Source organism: Sceloporus undulatus, chromosome 6 (assembly GCF_019175285.1).
Source record: "Sceloporus undulatus isolate JIND9_A2432 ecotype Alabama chromosome 6, SceUnd_v1.1, whole genome shotgun sequence".
In the NCBI taxonomy this organism is placed as follows: Eukaryota; Metazoa; Chordata; class Lepidosauria; order Squamata; family Phrynosomatidae; genus Sceloporus; species Sceloporus undulatus.
In genome coordinates this window covers 75,451,541-75,477,328 of record NC_056527.1, presented here as the reverse complement: position 1 = coordinate 75,477,328, position 25,788 = coordinate 75,451,541, and the positions used below count along the sequence as shown (strand labels likewise).

The window sequence follows — 25,788 nt, the reverse complement described above, 5'->3', positions numbered from 1 at the left end:
TGATTTAAAATGGAGGTATGTAGTCAATTTATAAGCACATATACAGTACTTGGAAATAAGCACAAATGTCTCAAATTTAAGATGAGTGTTGAAACACTGAAACCTGGGCTGCTTTATTCCTGTGGCCCTGTTTATACTGGTTGACATTTATGCTCAATTAATTCTTGTATTCTAGCTGAATACCTGAGTGGTTGGCTGTATTCATTATTGTTTTATGGAAGCATGCTGTACCAATATTACCCTCTGTGTCTGTGTGTGTGCATGTGTGCCTTCAACTCGCCTGTTGACTTATGACTTACTTCATAGGGTTTTCTTAGGCAAGGAATACTCACGTTGTGGTTTTGCCATTGCCTTCCTCTGAAATATAGCTTAAAGCACCTGCCATTCATTGCTGGTCTCCCATCCAAGGACTAAGTAGAGCAGACCAATTTAGGAATTAATTCTTAATTACAAACTTCTTATAAGTACAGTCGGTCCTTCTTATACGCTGATTTTTTATACACAAATTCAAGCATCCATGGTTTGAAAATGTTCAAAAAAAGTATAAATTTCTAATATCAAACCTTGATTTTCCAATTTTTATAAGGGACACTATTTTGCAATGTCATTATATTTAATGGGACTTGAGCATCCACGGATTTTGTTATCGGGGGATCTTGGAACCAAACCTCAGTGTATAACAAGGGTCCACTGTATTATTCCTTCTGATAGAGTGGAGGATACCAAGCTTCCTGTAGCTGCTGTTTCTGTGATTGATGGATAGGTGTAAGTTGTTGCACTTTTGGAGTGATTTTCCTCCTGAGAATCAGGAAAATCAGCCTTCCAGTGGCCTTTGCTTCTCTCCTTCAGGTCTCCAACTCTAGGAATACTGTCAGTTGGAGCCAGGTATTCTATCTGGCAGAGACAATGATAAAATAGATAATGATCAAACTCGTGAAAATATACCCATTCTGAGATCCACACATATAAGAGATCTTACAGCCTTGCCAGAAGTTTATTTTAGCAGATACTCATATGTCCCCACTTACTGCTGCCACAAACAGGATAATACATTCATATAGTACAGAAGATTTTTTTTTGAAAATGCATACAATGTTTTTTTTTGGGGGGGGGGTTAGGAAATAAGACCATGTGCCGTCTCAAAAACTAACACACACACACACACACACACACACACACATATATATATATATATATATATGGAAGAAACAATTGATGCATAATAAAATATAAGGGAAAGAATTGAATCCATACAGCAGTCTTCATTATAGGAAGATTAGCAAATAGATAGCATTTTTGCCACATAAATCTGTGAGTTGCCTTGAGTCCCTTCAGGGAGAAAGGCAGAATATAAACTAGATAGATAGATAGATAGATAATAAACATGGATTTAGGAGACTCAAGATCTTAGGAAACATAAACAGCCGTGTTGTTACTGTTTAGCCTGGCTCACAGCTGTAGAGGTTTGGCTTTGATTGGCACCAGAGCTTGGATATACGTAATGTGTTACTTGTGACAACTTACTTCAGTACATAGTTACTTTGTACAGTAATGAGCTCAACAGCTTTACTATTTTGCCTGTAATGACTAGAAGAACTGTAATTTATAACTTTTCAGTGTGATGTAAAAGGTATTTTTTTCATTTAACTGCCTGTTAGACTAAAGGTTTAGGTTAGTAGGAATCTTTTTATTAAAAAAACCTTTTAAAATATTCACTTTCGGAGCCTTCCTCCACTCAGCTCCAAACAGTAGAAGAGGGCAAGTATGAGGTTTGGTTGTGAACTCTTTGAGAGAATTTAAATGATGGGGAGAGAGTGTTTCTCTGCATGCGTCAGCGATAAGGGTGTTCCAGAGAACATTTTGTTGTATTTTTAAGTGGCACAGTAGTAATGGCAAAGGTAAGATGTTAATAATAAATCTAACAATTTATTTCTGGGACTTCAGTAACAATAACATAGTGACCTGAATGTGGCGAGATCTTGTAGCACTTTTGAGACTAACCGAAAGAAAGAAATTGGCAGCATGAGCTTTCATAGACTTCAGTCTACTTCCTCAGATGCGTTAGTCTGAAGTACTACAGTACTATTGAAGTAGTCTGAAGTCTACGAAAGCTCATGCTGCTAATTTCTTTCTTTCAATTAGTCCCAAAGATGCTACAAAACCTTTCCCCATGCTGATTCTGCAGACCAACACAGCTATATCTTTGAATAGTAACCTGGTGTATGATCAAGTTGTGAGTAATGGAACTTGATCCCCTTTTTAAGAAAAGGAACAGTCCAAGCTGTGGTTGATACTAAACAAACTGATGGCCCTAAGCCTTCTTAGAGAAAGAAAATTATGGGTAAAGACAAGGATTTGAAGAGTGGGAGAGGAAAAAGAATCCTGCAGACTTCAGTTTCAGCCGTGAGCAGAGTGCATTGACCAATCTATGTGTTAGGCCACCATGGCAAAAGCAATGTTTAGATCAAATAGGTTATATCCATACCCATTTCCATACTTTGTGCCTCTCCCAGGTTCACCCAGCTTCTTGCTCCAGTTTTGTATTTATAGCAATTCAAGATTTACAGATTATACTCTGTACTAGGAGAGGCACAGAAGTTAGGAGAGGCTGCGACAGTTTGCTTTTGTCCTGGCTTTCTGTGGCCTGTATTTCACTTAAAATGTCCTGTTTAAAACAAAACAAATGTAGATTTTAAGCCTAGAGGAGTCCTGCACAGTTGTTTCCATGGTCACTCACCAAAAAGCCTTTCTTGAAGAACACTGCCTCTATAGTTGTATATCCACAAAAAAGAAGAAACCAGAGGAGAATTTCAAGCTTTTTAAAAGGACACTTCAGTAATCAGGCTGCTTTCTTTTTCAAAAAACAAATGAGAGAGACTTGTTTTCCTTCAGAATGATCTGAACTCTGGCAGCCAAATAAAGGAACTGGGGTTCCTAAAGGGAACAAGGGACGTGGTTATCATTTTTATGAGCCACAGCATAACTTAAAAGCAAAAGAAAATGACCTTTCCTTTAGGGGGATTTGATGTGAGTATAACATTAAAAAGAACTAGTAGAGACCATTATGCCCATATTTGGTGATCTTGTGTACAAGCTGCAAAAATGTGTTTGTTGATTCTTAAGAGTGAAATGTTTGGATTTGACTTTTATTATGATGATTATTTTGCTGTTTTGGAGGCTGTTGTTTAACCCTGACTTTTAGTTTTCTACATTACTCTTGCCCTGTGTAGCGTTTGAAGTTCTGCCATGGTTACTTTCAGGACCCAGTTACGGGTTAAAGAGTCCTTCCACCTCACAGGTGACAGTCCCCGAAGGTGGGCTGAATCTGAAAGCTTCCGATTCAAGTTAAAAACAGTTGAAGAGATTCAGAGAAATGCAGAGGTTTGCATGTGTTTGGACTGTATAGAAGGCTTTCACAAGCAGTACTATAAGAAAAGTCACTGTTGTAGTAGTAGCAATTGTCCCAGGCGGCTGGACCCATGTCTAGAAGGAGGTTGCATGACAGCAGCTGAATTGGGCTACTGGAAAACCCTGGTGGGATTTTTGGAAGAGGGAGACATGAGAGAGGACCTTTTCAGCTGTTTTGCCCCCAAATTGTAGAATGACCTCCTCCTGGAGGTCTGATTGGCACCACATTGATTTCTTTCCATCACCAAGTCAAGACATGCCATTTTGTTAAAGGCTTTGGAGTTTAATATACTTTAAATATGCAAGTGTGTGGTTTTTAATTGTTGTGGCCTTTTAAATTGTTTTGAATTGTCATCTTGTTTAATTTACTTCATTGTTTTGGTCTGGAATTATTTTGGATTGATTATTGTTTTATTTGCACACTTCCCTGAACTATTTAATAAGTGAAAATGGTGGTTATGGCCTGTTACAGACTGCCAAAATAAAGCTGCTTGGGGTCTCTTTGGAGGTATGCTGTTTAAATGATGCATGGGTCCTAAGAGTCTGGAGGTCGCACCAAAGCCACGCTCCAGTCCTAAGGACTAGAGTGCAGCTTTGGTGCAGCTTCTGGATTCTTAGGATGCATGCATCATTTAAACAGCATACCTCCAAAGAGATCCGAAGCAGCTTTATTTTGGCAGTCTGTAACAGGCCTATGTTAGCTTTTTTTTAGGCTATTATCCTGTTAATAGTCCCAAAGGGCAATGAAAGTCTATCTTACCAAAGCTTTATAGCAGTGGGTGGGCACAGGGCAACCTTCAGAAATTTAGGTAGCAATTCCTATCAGCCCTAGCCAGTATAGCCAATGGTGAGAAATGCTGGGAGTTGCAATACAGCAACATTTAGAAGATAGGCTTGCCAGATTGAAAACTGGAAATGGCTTCTGTACATTTAATGGTAGTGTAAAAAAGATAACTTCAACAAGTGTTACTTATTATGCATCCAGGTTACAAGCAACACCAGCCAAAATTCCCTCTTCTACATGTATGGGAGTTTTCATTCCGGCAGCCATACTGGATAGCCACAGTTCCCCCATATCTGATATGTAGGATAGCACAATAAATCATTTCAAGCAGTAACTCATAGTTAGTTTCTAAATAGAATTAAAAATAATTTCAGATGCAGTCTGAAGCATCCTTACTTAGATCTAAGTTTCACTGAAACTGTGGTGCCACATCACTAGTAGCCACTTGCCTTGCCTTTTTGACAGGAAAGCTCAGAGAAAGCTTTGAAAGATGAGAGTTTGCATCTGGCTAGTGTTTGCATCTGGCTGGGGAGGGAAGGTCTGGGAGAAAGGAGACAACCTTTCAGATAACTTAGCTTCAAGACATTTGGGACTTTAAAATTTATGCCCGCACTTGTAGGGGGGAAAGAAGGAATGTAGCAGCACCTTCTAACTGGTCTTTATTGTAGCATGAACTTCTTCAGATGCAGTATAGAGTGATATCCAAGCCTCAAGATATAAAGCATATTTGAACATTGTTGTGGGAGCGGGATGGGATGTAACAGGATCTAAAAAGATGCAAATCATAACCCTTGCCCTAAATTTTCAAATGGCCTAACATGGTAGGTTGTTGGAGTGTGAGTAACTGTAGCATGGTTCTGCCCCATGGTCATTAGGTTATGGATTTCTACTCCATTTCTCTTGGCTGTCATAATTTTTCAGTGTTTGCTCAACGAATTTGGCTCTCAAACAAACATCTCTCCTTTCAGATACATTATTCAGACACAAATACAGAGACATCAAAGATACAAACACCCCATCGATACAAATTCCCATTTTGACACATAAAACACAACATATTAGATATACATATTTCCTGTTCTAATACACACACAAAGCAGGGACACGTTTACTGAGCTGCCACCTAAAAATGGCAAGAGGCCCTTTAGATGATTTTCAGTGGCAGCTCTAAATAGAGCTGGATCCCTTTTCCTTTCTTAGAGGAAGAGGGACCCCAGGAAGGAAAAGCATGCTAGGCTCCACTATTCCTTGGCCCATAAGCAAATAAAAGGCATCCCTTCCTCGACATCAAAATGTGGTAAAGATGGCAAAACATATTTAAAGAGGAAGAACATGCAAGCTAGGAAGTTCTACATGAGCTTGCTTTTGTCTGAGCCTAATGGAAGGGCAAAGTCCCACCCCCTACTATGCTCTCGCCGCATAGATTCAATACTTTTGCACTTTGAACTGTTTGCAGCAATTGAAATAAGTTGAAGGCAAAGAGGAAAGTGGAAGGAGGAAGGAGAAACAAGGACATTTTGAAAGCAGCAGAAAGAGTGTGTAGGCAGTGAATCAATGAGGACTGTCCCTACCAGACTGCATTGCTTAGAAGTGATGGAGAAGAAGCTTTAGACCATGTGCCATCTCAGAAACTAACTAATATGGAAGAGACAATTGATGCATAATTAAATATAAGGGAAAGAATTTAATCCATACACCAGTCTTCATTATAGGGAGATTAGCAAATAGATAGCATTTTGCCACATAAATCTGTGAGTTGCCTTGTGTTCCTTCAGGGAGAAAGGCAGAAGATAGATAGATAGATAGATAGATAGATAGATAGATAGATAGATAGATAGATAGATAGATAGATAGATAGGAGACTCAAGAAGATCTTAGGAAACATAAACAGCCATGGTGTTACTGTTTGTTAAAAGTTAACTTTTCATCTGTGTTGTATAGCTGAACCAGTGAACACATGTTTATTAGACATCCATCCATCTGGTTTGGCCATAATTCTAAGACTGCAAGCCATAAAATGTTAATCAAGCCTTTTAAACTCAGTAGTATGTAAAAAACATATTTTAAGCATGTCATTTTGTATATGCTAGCTTCTCATGTATAAAAATGCACTGTACGTTGCTATCTTAATAGATAAGGTGTGATTCCAGTGAGCAGTGTGAAGAGAATATTGTTACTGGATTTGGGTGCTAAAGTACTACTTGGTATTTGCAACTCTTTTGTTTGCTTGAATGGGTGGCCATAATGAGAAAATCACTTTAGGTCTTAATAAAGGGCATTTAGCAGCTACATTTTATGGAGTTCATTACTCTGTATAACAGTGTATTTGCTTTAAAACTGGCTTTTCGGGGAAATGTTGGCTAATTTTCCTTGACAGCTTTTAAACATGGGAAATCAGTCACTCTGTGGGAATGCTGATGCTTTATACCTTTGGTTCTTTTCTTTAAAATCTAAATCCAAATTTGAAGCTTGGAGCTGAAAACATGCTCACAAGCATTTTTCTGCCACCGTAGAAGACATTTAAAAGGTGTTGCATGAATACAATTGGAAGAACTAGTGGTGCTGTTTCTGCCTTGAATCCCAACTTTTGTGGACAGGTGGGGTATAAATAAAGCAGCACAGTGCAATGCAATCTAGCATTCCTGCCTTTTGTGTACCTCTGAGACTCAACTGACCAGATCCAGTTGAAAGATATTGAAGAGGCATGTTTCTCTGAGGACCCCTGATCAAACCATAAATTGTGGACAAATTGCTGAAAGCAGAGGTGGGAAGGTGAATTCTTTAAATATGTAATGCCTGAGGTTGCAGTGAAGAGGAGGGAATCTGGGAGCAAGAGATAAAAGTCAGCTATAAGAACCTCCTTTCCTTTGAAAATAGACTGTTGGTCCCTCCAAAATCATTCAGTTTTTGAAAAGCGGCAGCTTTCTCCACCCTGCAGCCAATGAAAGGAGCAGGAGAGGCAAGAAGGGACTGTCTTAGATTGACCATAACTAGCTCCTTGCAGACATCAGTATCTGTCAGTGGCTAGGCACCCTGCAAAGGAAGAGAGAGGGGGGTGGGATCATACTGATCCAAAATGTTATTTTACAATGCTTATATTAGCCATCTTGGTCTTTTCTTTCAAGAAAGGAAGGGATCTAAATATGAATGAATACAATGTTCTCCTCTCCTTTATTTCATCATGTCTTGCATTCACATAACACACTCAAGCACTGGGGATTGTGCCAGACAGATATTTTGCCAGGATTGCCTCTCTCATGCTCTGAAACAGCTTTTTAAGCTTGGGTCTGGCAACTGAAGTTTTATGTACTAAAAACAAATATTTCTGTTTCGTATAAATTGTGCTTATTTTCAGTGGTTTTGTGCATGCAACTCTAAGTCATGGGGGTCATTCTTCTAAAACCTGTGTTTGTATGCTTGCTGTCTGTTGCCATGGAAGTTATTGTGATATTATCTGTGCATTCACTAAAGAATAAAACAGTTGAAGGAAACTGGCTGAAAGGCAGCTAAGCCTATTAGCATACAAATAGCTGTTCTAAGTGACCACACAGGGCCAAAGAGAGAAAAGAAATGCGTAGGCACACATTTTAACTCAGTCTGGTGCAGGCAAGTAGTTCTCTAAGGAAAATGAGTTCTTAGTGATCCTATCCAGAGATTTTATACCATCTAGTACATGCCTACTCATAAGTAAAGCCCACTGAGTTCAGTTGCAAAATAAATGGATTCTAAAATGTCAAAAATATGGTGTGAAATACACACACAGATACAGTTTAAATAACATGAAAACTAACTGGAAATATATGTACAGGTCTATAACATTTTCATGTCTATGTTTTGGCAGAACCCTTGGGTCTCCTTGAGATCTTGTCACAGGTTCCTCAGAAGATCAGTAAATTACAGACAAGCATTCCAGAAAACTAGCTTGCTGGCCACTGTTGATGGGTTTACAAGAGTGATGGTGAGATCCAACAGGCCTGACGTATGACTCCACGTTGGACTGTATACCATAAAATAGGTCCTAAGGCCCATTGACACTGTCAAATTATAGCACCATTATTCCACTTTTACTGTTATGGCTGTATCTTGTAGAATCCTGGGGTTTGTAGTTTGATGAAGCACTAGACTTCTCTGGCTGAGAATTCCAAATGCCCTTCCCTACACTGCCGATCCCAAGGTAATTCCATAGTGCAATGCTTGTACAGTGTAAATGAGCCCCTGGAACACCTTGTAGCACACAGGATTCATGACAGATGTTCAGTTTATTTTTTTCAACTGTAAAGTCACTTCAGAAAGGGTTCTTTAAAAAGGGACAATTGGAAACAATTAGACCAAAATGGTACAAAATCAGTTGTCTTGGGTGTTTTTTTTAAAAGTCAAGAACCTGATAATTGTGTGGTTTTCAAGACAACATGGACTGGCTGAAGTGTTTGGATCTTGAATTCACTTCTACTTTATGGTGGCCAAATGACCTTCTGTTCCCTCTTGTTTATCATTGCTTGGAAAATATGGAATGAATGCCTTAAAATGCAAGGAGTTTTGTTTTTTTTTTGCAAAGCAAGAAAACACAGCTATGTTAAATGCAATTGTGGTTTTCTGGTCCAGTAAACATAACAGTCAAAGGTGGGGAGGGGAAAGATGGGTAAGAAGAAAAAGATTGGTACGGTACGTAAAGCCTTTATAATAGTTTAAGACTAAAAAAAAAGATGGTTGGCAAGTAATTCTTCCTTTCCTGCCAAGGCATTCAGTCTCATTTGTGCATGGAATTTAAAGAAGGGCAAGAATAGATTGCTTTAGAGGCAAGTTTGGGACCCTTTCTTCCCGGGGAAAAGAAAATGGGCTCCCTGAAGCTTCTGTTGGTGTGGCAACAAGTGTGTTACATTTCTACTGATTTATTTGCCCATTTGGCACTTTGGATGAGAGTGAGTATGTGGATGGAGGAGAATGCCCTGAGAGCTTTCTGATACTTAAATACATGTGTCTACCATGTGTTTGAGCCAAATGACTCCCCTCTGTATTTCCGTTCTTATGTGGTCGCTCTGAGTGAGCCAAAAGCTGAGTAGTAAAAGCACAGAGAACAGAACAAAGCCCAGGCTAATAAGTTAGTTTTATTCAAAATCAGTGTGGAAATTATATTGTCACTTCAAAGAGGGACATAAAGGTTTTAATTCTCATCAGGTAACTGGTTGGAAGCCAGCTTCTGTTCATTTTTATTTCCTTCCCTCTTAGAAGCTGCAGTGTCGAAGGAAACTAAAGACTTTTTTTTAATGTTTAGCAGTAAGAGCTACATTTGTAATGAGAAAAAGGACATCGGTTAATTTTCTTTTTGTCTGTCTTTAACTGACCACAGGAAAATTCACATGACTTCTGTAGGGGTTAAATCCTACAGTTGATGAGTCCTTGATAAAACCTCACTATTCTGCTATTAAAACAAGAATGAATAAGGAGTTACTGTATCCAAAATCAAAGGTGGCAAAACAAAAATGATCAGTTGGAATTTTCTTCACCATTTCCCCAATACTAATTCTCATCTCCATATCTCCTGTGGTTTAAAGAGGCTTGTGATTTTTAGTTTCAATCCCACAAGAAAAGATGTTTACATGCTTGATGTTACACTCAATGATATGAGGAGGATATCCTCTGTGAAATACTTGTATGTTGTGTTTGTAGTAAGTACCAAAACACACACTCCTGCACATGAACACATACACCATGTTGATAGCAGTAGCTCGAGTTGCATTATAATTCGATTCTGTTTGCCTGTTCCAGACAAATCTGGGACTCAGGGCCACCACTCTGCCAGTGAAAGCCAGCCTGCTTCCAAGGTAGTGGTGAAACTGAACCTAATAATAAAATAGTATACCATATGATATCTGTATTGTCTAGAAATATCTCTGTTAGTCCCCTTGAAATACCTCTTGACAGCTACAGCTTCCGTCATGTTGAAGTTTGGGTGAATATGGAAATTCTTAACATTCATCTCTTAAGCCAAATACTTTGGTTGTTAATTGAAGAGAGATAGAGAGAGTTTAGTTTGCCTGAACTGCACTGTTGTTTAACTTGGGATAATATTGTAAAATATACCCATGAGTGAATATGACGGGGGGATATGATCCCAGCTTTTGGGATTCTTTTCACTGTTTGCACCATTTAATTCCCCAGGTTTTATCTTACTTTTCCTTGAGTAGTCATGCCTTCCGTTGTCAGTGGTTCTGAAAGTATTTAAGGTACACAATGATGTATTTTCACTTCAACTTGTATTAGAGACAATAATTCATATATTTTTAGTGCAGGCATGGGATTCAAGTGGCCTGTCAGCCACACACAGTTATCTCAGGTCATTTTTCCAGCCAAGGCCACTCCTGTTTCCCCACCTAAAAAGGAACCAATCCATATTTTAAAGGGAGTGAGGCACCCAACAAGTGCCAGCCGTTTTGAATTTGCCCATCCCTGCTTTAGGTTGAGAGGTGATAGTTAAAGAAGACTCAGATTATTTTTCTCTTTGAAAGCATTAAATTATTTATATAACCAATTTTTCCAGGCAAGCAATCTCTGAAGATGCCAACCACAGATGCTGGCGAAATGTCAGGAAGAAACTCTTCTAGAACACGGCCACATAGCCCGAAAAACCCACAAAAACTACGTTAAATTATTTGCTATTCATTTTACAAAGTTACAGTCTTCATCATTTCAAACTGTAGGAACATACATACATGGGTACCATATCAAACAAACATACCACTGCAAGTATCTTGGTATCTGTTGGCATCATACTTTGAAGTGAAGCCTTCAAAGGTTCTTGCCATTTCAAATAGCATGTAACAACTAAGTGGTTCTATGGGGTTTCTATTTTCACAAAGGGCAATTGTTCAGTTCATACACTGAAGATATTCTACACAGAGTTGTCAGATCTACTGCCACCTGCTCTAGTCATTGTGTACATGCCGTTTTTGCTGGAGTATGATGATAAGAAAGTTGAGTCACTCTGCTGCCTTCTCTTCTAGACTAAAGGGCAGATACTGTTGTTCTCTTGGCATCTTTCCTGTCCATGTACAAAGTGGCAGTACTGTAGAAATTGTGGAGTTAAAGCAGTATGACCTCCATGTGCCTGCTTTCTCTTGTTGTACTAAATGCTCCTGCTTCCATCCTGTATCCCTTTCCCTTTTTTGCCTCTCACCTTTCTGGTCTGCCCAAGAAAAATTCAACAATGTGGTTGTTTAAGCAATCCATTAAAGTTTTTTTTAAGTATGGTTCCCAGGAAAAAAACCTGAGCCCACAGTGTGGTCAGATATATTGTAGCAAATGAACTGTTAATATTTGTCTGGTCTGTAAAGAAAAAGCCTTTGCTCTTTGTTGTTACTTTTGGTATGTTCTCTGCTTCAGTTGTGTGCCATAGTGGTATACCTCATTTAATGAAGTCATTGTATTTCTGGGCATTACTTGTTCAACAGAAACTTTGGTACCAGAGGGGGAAATAACACTTCAAGGGAAACCATGGATTTTTTCCCCTTTCTTTCACCTGTCTCCACTTTTGTAACATAGCATTTCCAGTTAAAATGTTTTTAGAGGTTTTTGACACTCTGGGAGGCCTCAACTGCAGATCTGCAGTTGCATTCAGCATGTTGCTTTTCCAAGTGTGCCTGGGTTCATATGGTCACCTAGAAACCGTCAAGATATTGAGAGACCTTACATCTTTATCCATAATGTATCCAGAAACAAAAAGAAAGGAAATCAAAAGAAGGCCTTGGCGGGACTTCAGAGAAGGTGAGCAGTGAGAGGTCAAGCAGGGTTCCAATGTAGAGTAGAGAATAAAAGTGGTAACAGTATGTGTGGAGAGATTTGGGAGTTCTCAGGGTTATGGGTGTCCAGATTTCCATCTACTTGGGACAAATTACCATCTCTGTTTAGGCACTCCAGTGCAGACTTGCATTCAGCATGGCTTTCACTCAGTTATGCTGCTGATTCTCCTGGCCCTGGACCATGGAGATGGCTGAGAACAACAGGTGAACTATGCAAGTCCTGTCATTACTACAGATTGAAGAACAGGGTCCATTGTGAAAAAGGACTGAGTACTCTGCTCACATCTGCTTGCTGGGGTCAACCATATTTCTAATGCAAAACCCATACTGTATGTTGCCAGACACTCCCCCCAAAAATCTTCTCCAAAGGGACATTACAGATAGAGAAATCATAGAGTAAAATCTAACACTAGCAAATTCCGTGGAGCAAAAGTACCTGATTATATCTGTTAAACTACTAAAAGCCAGTTGTCATATTTTAAATTCTTGTCTATAAGCCATTTCTTTGTCTTTCTGTCTAAAATTCAATATAATACATTCCCAGTTCTAGTTCTCCTACCCTGCCAAGTTTAAGAGCAATAGCAATAGCAAGTGCATTTCTATACCTAGTTTGCTGACATGGAAGTGAGTGAACTATATATTTAATGTGTGACCCTAGGTTCAGATAAGTGGTTTGCATGTTAATCTGGGTAGGAGGATAGGCAAAAAGGGATTGTGTCTATTTCATTAGTGGCCCATTATCTGCTAGGAAACCCCTGTCCCTAGCTGGTTTTCATTAGCATTTTGCTGGGTCTTGATTTTGTTGCTTTTCAGTACTGGTAGCCAAACTTCCATCACTTTAAGGGTCTCTTCTTTCCTGTTGAAGTTGTTTAGATGTATGTGGATTTCAGTGGTGTGCATTCTGTTCTGATAATTGTTGGCATGGTCCAGAATTTCAGTATTTTCAAACAGCATTTTATGTCCAGGATGATTTATAACGTGTTTTGCTACTGCTGATTTTTCTGGCTTGCCCAGTCTCATGTTCCTTGATTTGTGTTTGAATACAGCATTTGGTGGTCTCTACATAGACTTGTCCACAGCTGCACAGTATGCGGGAAACTCCTGCAGCCATAAGAGATTCTCTCCTGTCTTTCACTGAGCGCAGCATTTGCTGGATTTTCTTGGACAGTTTGTAAACCACTTGGAGGTTGAGTTTCCTCACCAGTTTCCCTATTCTCTCTGTGACTCCTTTGATGTATGGTAAAAATACCTTTCCTTTGGGTGGTTGTTTGTCTTCACTCCTCTGGGTTTTTCTGGGTCTGGTAGCCCTTCTGATGTCTGAACTGGAGTAACTATTAGCCTGTAGAGCCCAGTCCAGGTGCTTCTATTCATTTTCCAGGAAGTAAGGTTCACTGATCTTTTTGCCTGGTGTACCAATGTTTTTATTATGCTTCTTTTTTGTCCTGGTTGATGGTTGGAGTTCTTGTTCAAGTATCTGTCCGTGTGTGTAGGTTTTCTGTATACTGTGTGGCCCAGCCGTTGGTTTGGTTTGCGTATGATCAGGACATCCAAAAATGGCATATCCTCCCACCTTGAGGCCTTGCCATTCAACAACATAACATACACAAATTAACTTGTAAACCACTCCTCCTGGCACAAATCCTGTTTGCATATCCTCCCACCCTGAGGCCTTTCCATTGAACAGAACAATACACAGATTAACATACAAACCACTCCTCCAAACCTAGCATCACACATTATATATATAGCCCACTCACTTCCATGCCAGCATTCTCTGAAGCTGCCAGCCACAGATGCTGGTGAAACGTCCGAAATAAACCCTTCTACACTATGGCCACATAAACCCAAAAAACTCACAAAAAAACTATGGATACCGGCTGTGAAAGTTTTCAACTTCACATTTCTAAACCACTTATCAGTGAACTAGCACTCCCTAAGCAGTTTATAATGTGTAAGCAAATCGTCCCCAACAAGCTGGGTACTCATTTTACTGACCTATGAAAGAATTGAAGGCTGAGTGTACCTTGGAACCCATCCCTAAAACTGAATGTACAAAGTTGTGGCTGCAGTACCAGCATTTGAGCACTGTGCCATCAGGACAAAGCAACTTTGAATTGGTTACCTTTGAATTGTAATTAAGAAAGCAACCCTGCTGCTGGGAAATCGTGTTATATTTTGACTAGAGATTAGGTGGTAATTTGCTTAAAATCTGTAATGAAGGGTTGATTGGTTAGTATATTAGTAGTAATTAGTATTAATAGGAAGTTACTAGTATTAATAAAAAAATGAATTGAGAGAGAAATATACAATGGTTTGGCTTTTATCCTTTCCCACCACTAATTACATTATAAATGGTGCTAAAATTGCAACAGTGAACTATAGTGTTTTGGGTCTCTTTCTCTTTCAGCTTGATGATTGTGCACTGCAACTGTCTCACAATGGAACCTATTTGGATTTAGAGTCTACACTAGCTGAGCAGAAGGATGAGTTGGAAGGTTTCCAGGAGGATTCTGGGTAAGTAATTTATTTTTGCCAATGGAGAAGCTTACATTTACTGCAGGATGTGGATACAGTGAAGATTTAGCACTAAGTAGAAAGTTATGTAGAATAGCCAAACACTTCTAAATAATGTTTCCGCTTAATCTAACTTGAAGGAATTGCATTAAATGTATGGCCAAGTGTTACACTGTCCTGTATAAATCAGATAACATATCACATTATTTTAACATATTTTTCAGATACAGCCTTTTCATGTGTGGTGGTTGTATCCAATAGCAAGAAAGTTTGAGGTGTTAAGTATGTTGCAGTTGTGTGTCTAATTTTTGATCCATTTTTATTTTTGCTGATACTTACAGAAATAGTAACCATGAGGATTTCATGGATCCTCAGCCTTGTAAAGCCGGTACACATCAGGGAATTTTTAGAGTGTATTTAGAATTTAGAATTTAATTTAGTATATTATAGCTATTCTCACAAAATAGTTGTTAGGAGAGGAATTTTTCCATTTATAAATTATCTGCCATAGATGTCAGTTTGCTAGATGTCAAACCCATTGAGGCTGAAGAACAGAGGTGCGGTTAGATAAGACCTCTAAAATACCACTACAGTTGGCCTTCCATATCCATGGATTCTGCATCCACAGATTCAACCAATCACAAGTCAAACACTTTCTCACATAAACAGTATATATAATGGGACTTGAGAATCCAAGGATTTTGATATTCATGAGGAGTCCGGGAGCCAAACTCTTGCAGATAGCAACAGCCCACTATATTTTGTATTCACAAGATTGCTTTTTCATTTTGTTATTTTGCTTCAAGACATATTTCATATGTGAGGTTTAAAGGCAAATAACTTGGCCTAGAAATTAATAACAAGAGAGAGGTTGGATCTTTCAGTGCTAGACAAAAATGTTTAATGGTTTATTTATTTATTGCTTAATGACTTCCTCAGGAGCTAACCACACATTTTAAGTAAGGACTCTGTGTGAGGATAAAACAGTCAGAAAGCCTGTGTTTCTGTTTAGATGTAAAAATCTGGCACTCTATGAACCACAGCTGCTATTCGATACAAAACATTACCGCTCTGCAAATCAGAACCCTAATTTTATACAAAACTTTGGTATGTGCAAATAAAAGCTCTTCTTCCATGCAAAACCTTACAGGGCTGCAATTCAGAACTCACATTGTGGCAAAAATTTTGCAGATTTTAAATAGCTTCTAATTTTCAATCTGTGATAAAGGCATAAGGACAGAGGAAGCTCCACAACCAGATAGGAGCTTCTACCACCAAATTAGCCCTGCAGGTCAGGCCAAATTAGATCTCCTATGTGCTATAGGGTTTAATGGAATGTGAAAAGTCTTATGACTTTTGTACTGCTACTCAAGACTTCTCCAAATCACCAAACTAATGAAAGATTTATTTCTTCAACAAGGTTGAATAAAGGATGTCAGTAGTTTTCACAAAACTTTTGTGGAAGTATATTATTGTATATGCCTTTAGAAAATCTGGAAGAAAAAAGCAGTTAATGTTTTAGTTTAAAGCAGGTTTAACTTGCTCTGCCTCTAGCAGTGTTTATTTGATCAGTTTCATAATTGGCATATTGTGGAAGGTGTAAAGTAGATCATGGATGATGTTTGATATCCAGTCAGTAACTCTTCTTCACCTAGTCAGCAGACCTCACAATTAAAATTAATCAGAAATCAAATAAAGTGTGTGTGTGTGTGTGTGCACTCACATACATTCTTAGGGGAAAAATTCAGTTCATGTCCTCATTGTACTCAATAAAAATTGTCTTTTTTGGCATAACAAAAGTCATTTTTCTAAACAAAAAGATTTTAAGATTAAAAGTAACGGAAACTTTGTATGTGCATTTGTCATTTACCTAAATTAAAGGCTACTAGTCTGCCCTTTCAGTTACACATTTCCAATTATGCTTCACTGCTTTTCAGTTGATAGAGTTTGGTTGGTTAATATTTCCTTTGTATCAGTTCTAGCTGTCTTCCTTATTGCTAAAGCTCAAAAATATTTTCCTCAGGCTAAGCATAAGATGCATTAATCCCCTAAAAGTTATAGAAAAGGGAACAACATATTTATTGATTTAATTTATATGCCGTCTTTCTCCCAGAGTGGAACCCAAAGTGGCTAACAGAATCAATTAAACTATCTTTGTATTAAAGGTGAACTGAAACTTTTCTAACACTCTCTGGACTCAAATGGGAGGTGGTGGTCAAGGGAGAAAATAGTTCCATCTATAATATATGAGAGCCAGCATGATGAGCGTTGGACTTCAAATCTGGAGACCAGGATTTGAATCCCTACTTGGCCATGGAAACTCTCTTGGTGACTTTGGGTAAATCATCCCCTCTCAGCTTCAGAGGAAGGCAAAGGCAAACCCCCTCTGAACAAATTTTGCCAAGATGAGGTCACCTTAGAGTTGCTTTAGGGTTGTCATAAGTCAGAAATGACTTGAAGGCACACAGCAACAACAGCATATATGACCCCTTCATTATTGAGTTACTCTCCTTTTGTTAATTGTAATTACAATACCACATGCCAGGAGGCCACTGTTATCCCTGATAAATTACTCAGAATGACAGGAAGTGAGAAACATGTAACTTTGTGTTCAAGCCAGGATACGGGGGAGTCTGGAACAGGGAGCAGTTAATGGTAGAAGGCAGAGTAAGCAGGCCACAGTGAGTGCCAGTCTGTGGACTGACAGACTCGTGTGAGGGCAACATTAACTGAAAACTCCTTCTTCATCTTGGCACAAGGCTGCCAACAAAGAGAGAGAGAGGGATAGGACCAATTGAAATGAGCGAGAAATACTCTTGGTAGGCACACACTGATGTGATGTTAGTACAGACCTTAAATAGCAAGTGTCTAAAGTGTGAAGAGCAAAGAATGTTCTCTAAACTGAATTGCTGCACCACGAAAACAGTCAAGTGGAAAACAAGTTGAAATGGGCAGAAACTACTGATGGTGGTGGTTGTGGGGGAGGAGAAGGCTGATAGTTTGAGGAGGCAGCAATGAATGCCAGGTGCAAGCAAACGTTAGCCTTGTGAATTGACACGTCCACTGTGACACCAAATCCTGCCACGCATTCTCATAGAAGGTAGAGAGATAGGTGAATAGCTAAATTGAGATAAGAAAAGCACAGTCATATATGCTAGAGCAGGAAAAGGCAGTAGAATTTCCTAGTGTTTAATGAGCTGACCAACAAATGAGAGAGTAAGTATTGGGCAGCATGTAAAGGCAGATGATAGTCATAAAAGGCATAATGACTGACATCCTTTTAAATGACATACACAAGCATAAGTTACATAACACACATTGAGGGATTACTTTGACATTGTACAGCAGCTATATTCAGCTGATGGTGATAGACATAGTTGCACATATTGAAACTGTCGTTCATGTGCATGCCTGAAGGGTACATTCATCTGTGCCTGCCATGCATTGTTCAACAGGACTTTTACTGAACATATGTTTCATAATGTAGGTATTGTATATGGAGGCTCCTTGACGAATGTCTGTGCTACACTGTGGCAATCTAGGATTGCAGCCAATGAGTATCAGATGCAAGGGTGGCTTGTTGCTGTGGGATGCTTTCCCTGTATGGCTCATGAGACATTTCAATGTCATTCTAGCACTAGGATGCTAGGAAGCAGACAGAGAGAGGCAGGAGGCTAACTACCTGACAAGAATTACTCTTGCCACACAGGCAGTGAACTGAAGAAGAAAACATAACTAGTACAGCTTTTTGGACAGTGGTTCAGAGTGTAATTGCTGAGCTAAATCAACAACAATGATTATCATTGAGACCCTATAGTAAATAAAAGAAGATTACAAAGTTAAATTCAAAAACTTAACAGAAAGGAGGATGGAAGAGCAAGGATAGCAGGTGACAGTAGCAGAGTGAGTGGGAGCTCCTTCGAAGGTGCTCCTTGGAGAAGCTAAGGAATGAAAGGTTAGTCTTTGTGAAAATTAACTGCTCCACCAGTTGCTTTGTCCAGGTAACTGTAGCGGGGTCCCAGACACCATTATCAACAGCCTCTCACTTCAGACAGTGGTTGGTGAGTGCAAGAGATCTTTAAAGTTCACCAGGTCATCTGGCACACCTAACTGCCCTGCCCACTGCACAAATAGTCTTCCACTGATTCTTCCAAATAGCCTGCTACTTCCACCTTGAACATCAACCTGATGGTAGGTGGGGTGCCTTTCTGCCCAGTCACTTCCTTAGAGGCACACAACCTAGAGGTATAAGCACCATGGCCTGCTTTCAGGAAGAGTGGTCTGCTTTGTACTGTGCAATCCTTTTGCAAAGACATAGGGAAACTGTGTACTCTTCTTCCTTCCTTCTTGGCTCCTGTTTTTGCTTGGGCCTTCTTTTTTTTGTTTTTGTTTTTGTTTTTATTTATATACCGCTATTCCAAAGATCATAGCGGTGAACAGCAAGTAAGCTAATTAGCCCCCAACAGTCTGGGTACTCATTTTAGCGACCTCGGAAGGATGCAAGCCTGAGTCGAGCTTCTTCACTTAATTCATTTTTATGCTGACTTTCTTCCAAAAAGGGACCTAAGGCAGCTCACCAGATAGAAACACTTTTAAAACTTTATAGTTTTTTAAACAGTTAAAATAACTTACCACATATACTCGTGTATAAGTTGAAAAATGTATACTGTACTTCAAAATTGACCCAAAAACCCTGGGTCGACGTATACTCGAGTCAATATGGTAATAAGTCAGCAGCCTCTTTGCTTGACTTGCATCTTGCCAGCCCAGTTGTCTCTGGATGAGGCAGCTGGGCTGGGAAGATGGAAGATGAGTGAACACTCTCCCCTCAAGCTTCTTCCCCTCTGGTTGCATCTGGAGGATGCAACTGGGCTGGAAAGACACAGGATAAGGGAGTGTTTGTTCCTGGGGGGCAGCCAGGCTGGGAAGAAGCAGGATGAGGGAGCTCATCCTTTCAACTAAAATACCCAATAAAATGAAAAGAAATTATATCTAATAACAGACTATAAACACAAACATTAAAACAATTAAAAAATAGTTGCTTATACCTTTCCAGATGGCTGAATTATACCAGGATAGGGGACATAGAATATCTCTATTGGAAATGAGTTACCATATATACTGGTGTGTAAGACGACCTAATGTATAAGTCGAGGGCAGTTTTGGGACCAAAATCATGATATGATCCATGGATAAGCCAAAGGTCAAACACTGGGGCATGTTACAAAAGATCTAAAGGGTGAAACAAAACACCACTTCCCTCCCTCCTTCTCCCCCTGTGGACCTCTCCCAAGAGTCACAATCTCAGCATGGAAAAGGCGGAAACAAACCTCGGCGCGCACACACTCCCTCTCCCCCTCCCCCTCCCTTCACCACCAGCATTTCCAAGGCTCATGGTTTGCAAAATGGGGTACAGACCCCTCCCCTCTCTCTTTTTACCTTTAACCCCAGCATTTCCAAGGCTCATGGTTTGCAAAATGGGGTACAAACTTCTCTCCCTCTCTCTCTTTTTCCTTTACTCCCAGGTTTCCAAGGTCATGGCTTGCAAAATGAGGTACAGACACCCCCCTCTCTCTCTCTCTCTTCCTTTCACCTCCAGAATTTGCAAGGCTCGTGGCTTGCAAAATGGGGTACAAACCTTTCTCTCTCTCTCTTCCCTTCACTCTCAGGATTTCAAAGGCTCATGGCTTGCAAAGCAGGGCACAAGGGCATACTCTCTCTCCCTTGCCTCACCAGCTGTTTGTTAACTCTGGCTACAAAAGAAGGCTAAGGGATGAGACAGAGAGAGAGAGAGAGAGTGAGAGAGAGAGAGAGAGAGAGAGAGAGTGCAGGGACTCACACAGGGAAGCAAACTCTGCCCCCCTCCCTTGCTTCAGCAGCTGTTTGTTAGCTCTGGCTGCAAGGGAAGGCTAAGAGATAACACACACACACATAGGAATGAGCACGCTGGGACTCAAATGGGGAGCTGTTTAAAGATCCCTGGCTATGAAGAAAGGGTGGGCACTTCTTTTAGGAACTTTATAAGCAGTATTACTATATTGTCCTGTATATAAGTTGTCCCATGATTTTGGAGTCCATTTTGGAACATAGATTTCTCAGCTTATAGTCGAGTATATACGGTACATAACCAAGACATTGCTGCTGAAAAGTTGTGATGCACCATGCTATGATGGCAGTGTACAGTGAACCCTTCTCATTGACTGGGATTTGTTTCCACGTCCCACTGTGGATGGGAAAAAATGCAGATGGGCATGCCCTATATTAGTCGATGTGTGGCAATGGGCATGCATCCACATCAACACGCCCACATGTACGTGCCATCATTTAGTAATATGAGGTGGGGTGAGCCATGGATGCTCCAGTCTACAGATCACTAGGTTGCCAGTGTGGAGGGCCCACTGTACTACAGTCTTCTGACACTCATCAATCAGACAGTGAGTGGCTACACTGTGGGGACAACTTACTTATTGAAACTCAGAGCAGTCTTCATAATGAGCAAGAACTTCTGAGCAATGGAGCTGATGCAAACTTAGCCTAGCCTCATTTTCTGCTTTCGACATGTTCTCATCCCCTCCCATTACACACTTGAATGATCTGTAACCATATGATTGAACTGGCAAGACATTTGTCCACCATTTGGTTTATGGATGCCTTTTATTGTCAGCCACTGGTCTGTCACCTCAGATTTAAGGAGGGCCCACTTGTACCCTCCTTCAGAATCCCCAAAGTGATATATTCTGGCTGATACCCTTTGTTCTTAATGCAGATGATAAACAATTACTTAAAATTCCTTGAGATTTTTAAAAGTTTTGCTCACATAGAAATGAAGAATCATTGCAGATTCATGCCTATTTTAGTGGGAAAATGCTTGATCATTGCTGAGAACACAAAGTTCAATTATCTATTTGATGAATCTGTGAAGTTTTGCTTTAATTAGTATGTGCTATGCTTACTGCATTTTTCCTTCTTTCTTGAAGGAGGAGCAAAAAACACAGTATAATTCTGAGAACCCAGCTGTCGGTCAGAGTCCATGCTTGTATCGGTAAGTGAGCATTTAGATATTTATATGGGAACTGTGTGAATAAGTGAAAGGCAGTGAAAAACATTCCAGGACCAAGACTCTGTAGTTTGTACACAATTCTGCTGTACCTGTGTTCGTTATGAAACTACTGCTGATATTCACTCCAAACATTTTTAAGTTTTAAGAGACAAGAATGAGTCCTATATTTTTTAATGAACAGAAGCAAAATAGTGTTAGTTCTGTTATCCTAAGGAATAGCTTGGAATAAACAGTAACACCATTGCTTGTATCTAGGAATGTTTGTGCTTATGTGTGTACTTCCTGATTTATTCTACAAGAATTGTGCTTTGAATTATACAATGTGACTTTTCCTCTGCATGATACTGAAGCTTAATATTTGTGATTAGAACAGGAAATTATGTGTATAGAACTATGGTCCACAGCCCTAAATTGCCAAACTATTTTAAGTTCAGCATTTTCTTTCTGGCAGTGAAAAACTGGCCAGATATCCCTGTTGTTGTTCCAGGCAAGGCTTGAAATCAGGAGCCATCTCACGCTGTTGTTGGTCCTCAACATTTAGCACTCTAAGCAGAAGAGGGCATACTGTTTAGCCAAAATAGCTAATAATAGTTGCTAATAGGACTGTTCTTCATCATTTCATTAGTCTAACCACTTCTACAGTTATTTTGGTGAGTAGCTAGCACTATACCTTGTGAACACCATAAATGGGAGTGAATCAGGGCCAGCTCATCCATATAGGCAAACTAGGCAGCCGCCTAGAGCGGCAAAATTTAGGGGCGGCTTCGCGGCTTTTTTGTATAATTTTTTGGCTTTTTGACTAATTATCAATACTATGACGAGAGATTGGAACCTAAGTTTTATGCCACATTTAGCTTTAACAAACAAAACAGCGGAAATTAAGGGGTGAAAATAATTATGAGCGGCAACAGGGGGTGCCAAAATATTTCTCGCCTAGGGTGGCCAAATACCCAGAGCCGGGCCTGGAGTGAATGCCCCATGTTGTTGAACTGCAACTCTTGACAGCCCTGTCCTCCATGGTGAAGAAGGCTAGGAGCTACAGTTCGACTACATTTGAGTGGCTGCTGAATTCCAATCCTATTTTAGATTATCTGTACTATATCTCAAGACATTAACTCGTTAGAGTAAGGAACTGGTACAATTTTGTTTCATTTTTGCTCAGGTTTTAATTCATGCAGCAGCAAAAATACAATGAAGAGGAATTTTTGTGAGAGCAGGGCATATTTTCTTTTTGCCAGTGCTCAATTGGAAGAATATTGGTAACAATTTTGTTCTTCAAACCATCTTGGTAATTTTCTTTGCTGGATTTGGCAAGTGTGAGATGGGGAACAGCTGACTAGCAACAAGCTACTGTATCTTAAGGGAAGATAATATTTATTGCTTTAAACTGTACAGCTCTCTTGGCCATGCAAACTGTCATTATTGCTGTGTCAGTGACTAGAAATTCTCAGAGTATAATATTGCTGTCAAAAGGGAAGCCAAGTGAAACCAGTGTGTATAAGGTAGCTCATGCACATCAAATCCTACAAACTCAGCAGAAGTGGTCTTGCCTGTGTTATGATGCAGTGTAAATTCCTCTACTGGCTAGCTCTTTCATGAGCTCTTTTTCAGCCTTCTACCAGAGATTGCCTAACCTGGAGTTGCCAGGGATTGAAAGTGGAGCTTCTGTATATAAAAGTCAACTGAACCTTCTTTTCTCCAGAGGTGCTGTTGTTACTTATGTAATAGCACATAGTAGTGCACATTTACCAACTTAAAGATTAACATATTTATTGTGGCATAGTGGAATATCTTTAAAAACTATATCCTTAAGCATAATTTAGGGGGATGCAGTTTCTGTCCAACCCTTTAAACCCACAGGAATCAGAAGATAGAGTCCCAATAAAGAGAGAGGGATTACTATCTGGAAGTTCCTCCTCATCTACAAGAAAGGCAGTAATTTATTCCACCCCTCTGTATATCAGTAGGTGCCACATGATTTTTCATAGATGGTAAAATCTCCTGTATTAGTTGTCTAGGAAGTAAATTTTTGCCATCTAACAATTCCACAATTAATTGGTTAGTATGCAAAATTCAATAGTATAGTTTTCTGAGTGCAAAAATTGGACTTCTTCCATTAACAGGCATATTATACAATAAAAATAGTGTATGTGATATTATATAGTTATTATTAACATTCTTCATAGTTAGTGCATATCAGAGGAGGTATTCTTGTGTGGGTGAAATTATTCTAGTTGTTCCCAAGTCTCCATTTATGGGTTTTGGTGAGTTCTAGGTATGCGTCAATTATTTGATACTATTAATTACATGTTCTTAATGCAGATTCTCATGTTCATGCTTGCTTAATTAGCAGTCATAAACTTTACAGACTGAAGGTTGTGTTTCAAGAATGACAGTGTTTGGTGCAAAGGAATGAAAATGTTACTAAAGTGCACATGGTTTGGCTGAACAAGATTGAAGCTCCTTGCAATTTAGATGCTTACTCACATCATTATAATCCATAAGCAGACTTAGAATCCTCCAAGTTGGAAGAAGCCCTATGGGCCAACAGGTCCAATGCCCTGTAGTAGATATTTATTTCAGGATATTAATATTATGAGTTGTATCTGTATCTATGACTGCACTGTCAAAATATGTTCAGAATTAAAAATTCTTTGAATTAGTATCGCTTACCTTCAGATCATGGGCATATAACGGCAGTCTGACTAGACTTTTGTAGCTGAAGTTGTTAGAGATGTCACTGAACTAAAAAGATCACTCTTAATATTTTATTCAGAACTCACTTGGCCTCTATGGAGTCACAGTTTTTGTTTGCTAGGGAGAAATTAAGTGTATTCATCCAAGACTCAAATGGTCAATTTATAGCAATATGCACCACAATAATAGATCCTACAGGAGGATTATCATAGTTATCAAGCAAAAAAAAGGGCACATTTACCAACTGACTACTTCAAGCTACCAATCTCAATGAGAACTCACATTTTAAATAATCCTGCTATATGAGGTATGATGATTATTTTTTTAAAAGAGATCTGCCTGGACAGAAATTTTAGCTGTGGAGGAGTGTCTGGAGAAAGAGTGTGTAAACATGCTCCCTTATTTCTGTACTATTTCTGCTTTATTTAACTTATCTGCAAAAGTATATGCTTTTTTATTTGTCTGTACCATTAAAAAATCCTATTACTGTTGAACCATATTATGGTTGAACAACCCATGTGTATTGTTTTCATTGTTTGGCTAAATTATGCATTGTGTTATTCATTCAAAAGTACAGATTACACAATGCATATGTGTGTATATATGTGCATTAATACCACTTGCATAGTACTATCCAAAATTTTGCACATTCTTGCATATCCAGTCCCGCTCCACCCCAAACAGCAGTGGTTACAATGTTGGTTTTCTTGAGGAATATTATAAAGACGTTTTGTTTTGTGTTAGAAATCCTTAAAACAACTCACTCTGAGCTTGAAAGGAGGAACATGTGGAGGGCATTTAGATTGTTCAGTAGAACCTGCAACTAATTCAAGATTTAATTTAAAGGGAAGAAAGAGGTGCCTGGAGAATTTGTCAGAAGTACTGGGTTTTAAGTTCACAGGCTGATGGAACAAAAGAAAAATGAAATGACGTTAGAATATCTTATGTCCTTGGTAATGGCATGAAAGGAAGGGAAAAGGAAGTGATGACACTCTCATATGATTGAAATGGCAATGTAGTTGGAAGAGTCAAAGTTCTAATGCTTTCAAAATCCAAATATGGTCTAAATGAATCATTTAAAAATCATAATTTTAACTAAGAACATGACAGGGAAGTCTGAAAAAGACAGTTCTGTATTTATTAGCCATTTTAACTTAAACAGAGTTATCTGAGTGTTTGCTAGCAGATGGCTACACAAAAAGATTTGGAGCTGTTTAAGGCAAAACCGGTGATTCATCTCCTTGTCAGATTCTGTACAGCATGACACAGTGCAAAGCTTAAAATAAAACCCTTTTGTAACTGATGTCATGTTATTCAGATTGTACTCTTGAAGAATCCCAACATTTCATGATCATATGTGTGCTGGAAAAAAACAACAAAGGAGAAAAAGTAATAACCTAACTTAGAAAGGTTTTATACAGTTTCTGACCACACTAAACACTGATGTCAGCCATCTATACAAGTAGATGTAGGAAACCTGCCCATCTTTATTAAATAGCCTTTCCATGGCAGGCAAATATTTAGCAGGA

At 39.2% G+C, this 25,788-nt stretch overlaps 1 protein-coding gene across 1 annotated transcript in view; it reads left to right on the top strand.

Annotated features, from left to right (window-relative positions):
- Positions 1-1,874: 1,874 nt before the first annotated feature.
- Positions 1,875-25,788, top strand: part of FHOD3 (formin homology 2 domain containing 3) — a 266,864-nt gene continuing 242,950 nt past the window's right edge. The window contains exons 1-3 of the mRNA XM_042475381.1: positions 1,875-1,898; positions 14,396-14,502; positions 21,480-21,544. Coding sequence (XP_042331315.1) covers positions 1,890-1,898; positions 14,396-14,502; positions 21,480-21,544 — 181 coding nt within the window. The 5' untranslated portion in view covers positions 1,875-1,889. The remainder of the gene's footprint in view (positions 1,899-14,395; positions 14,503-21,479; positions 21,545-25,788) is intronic.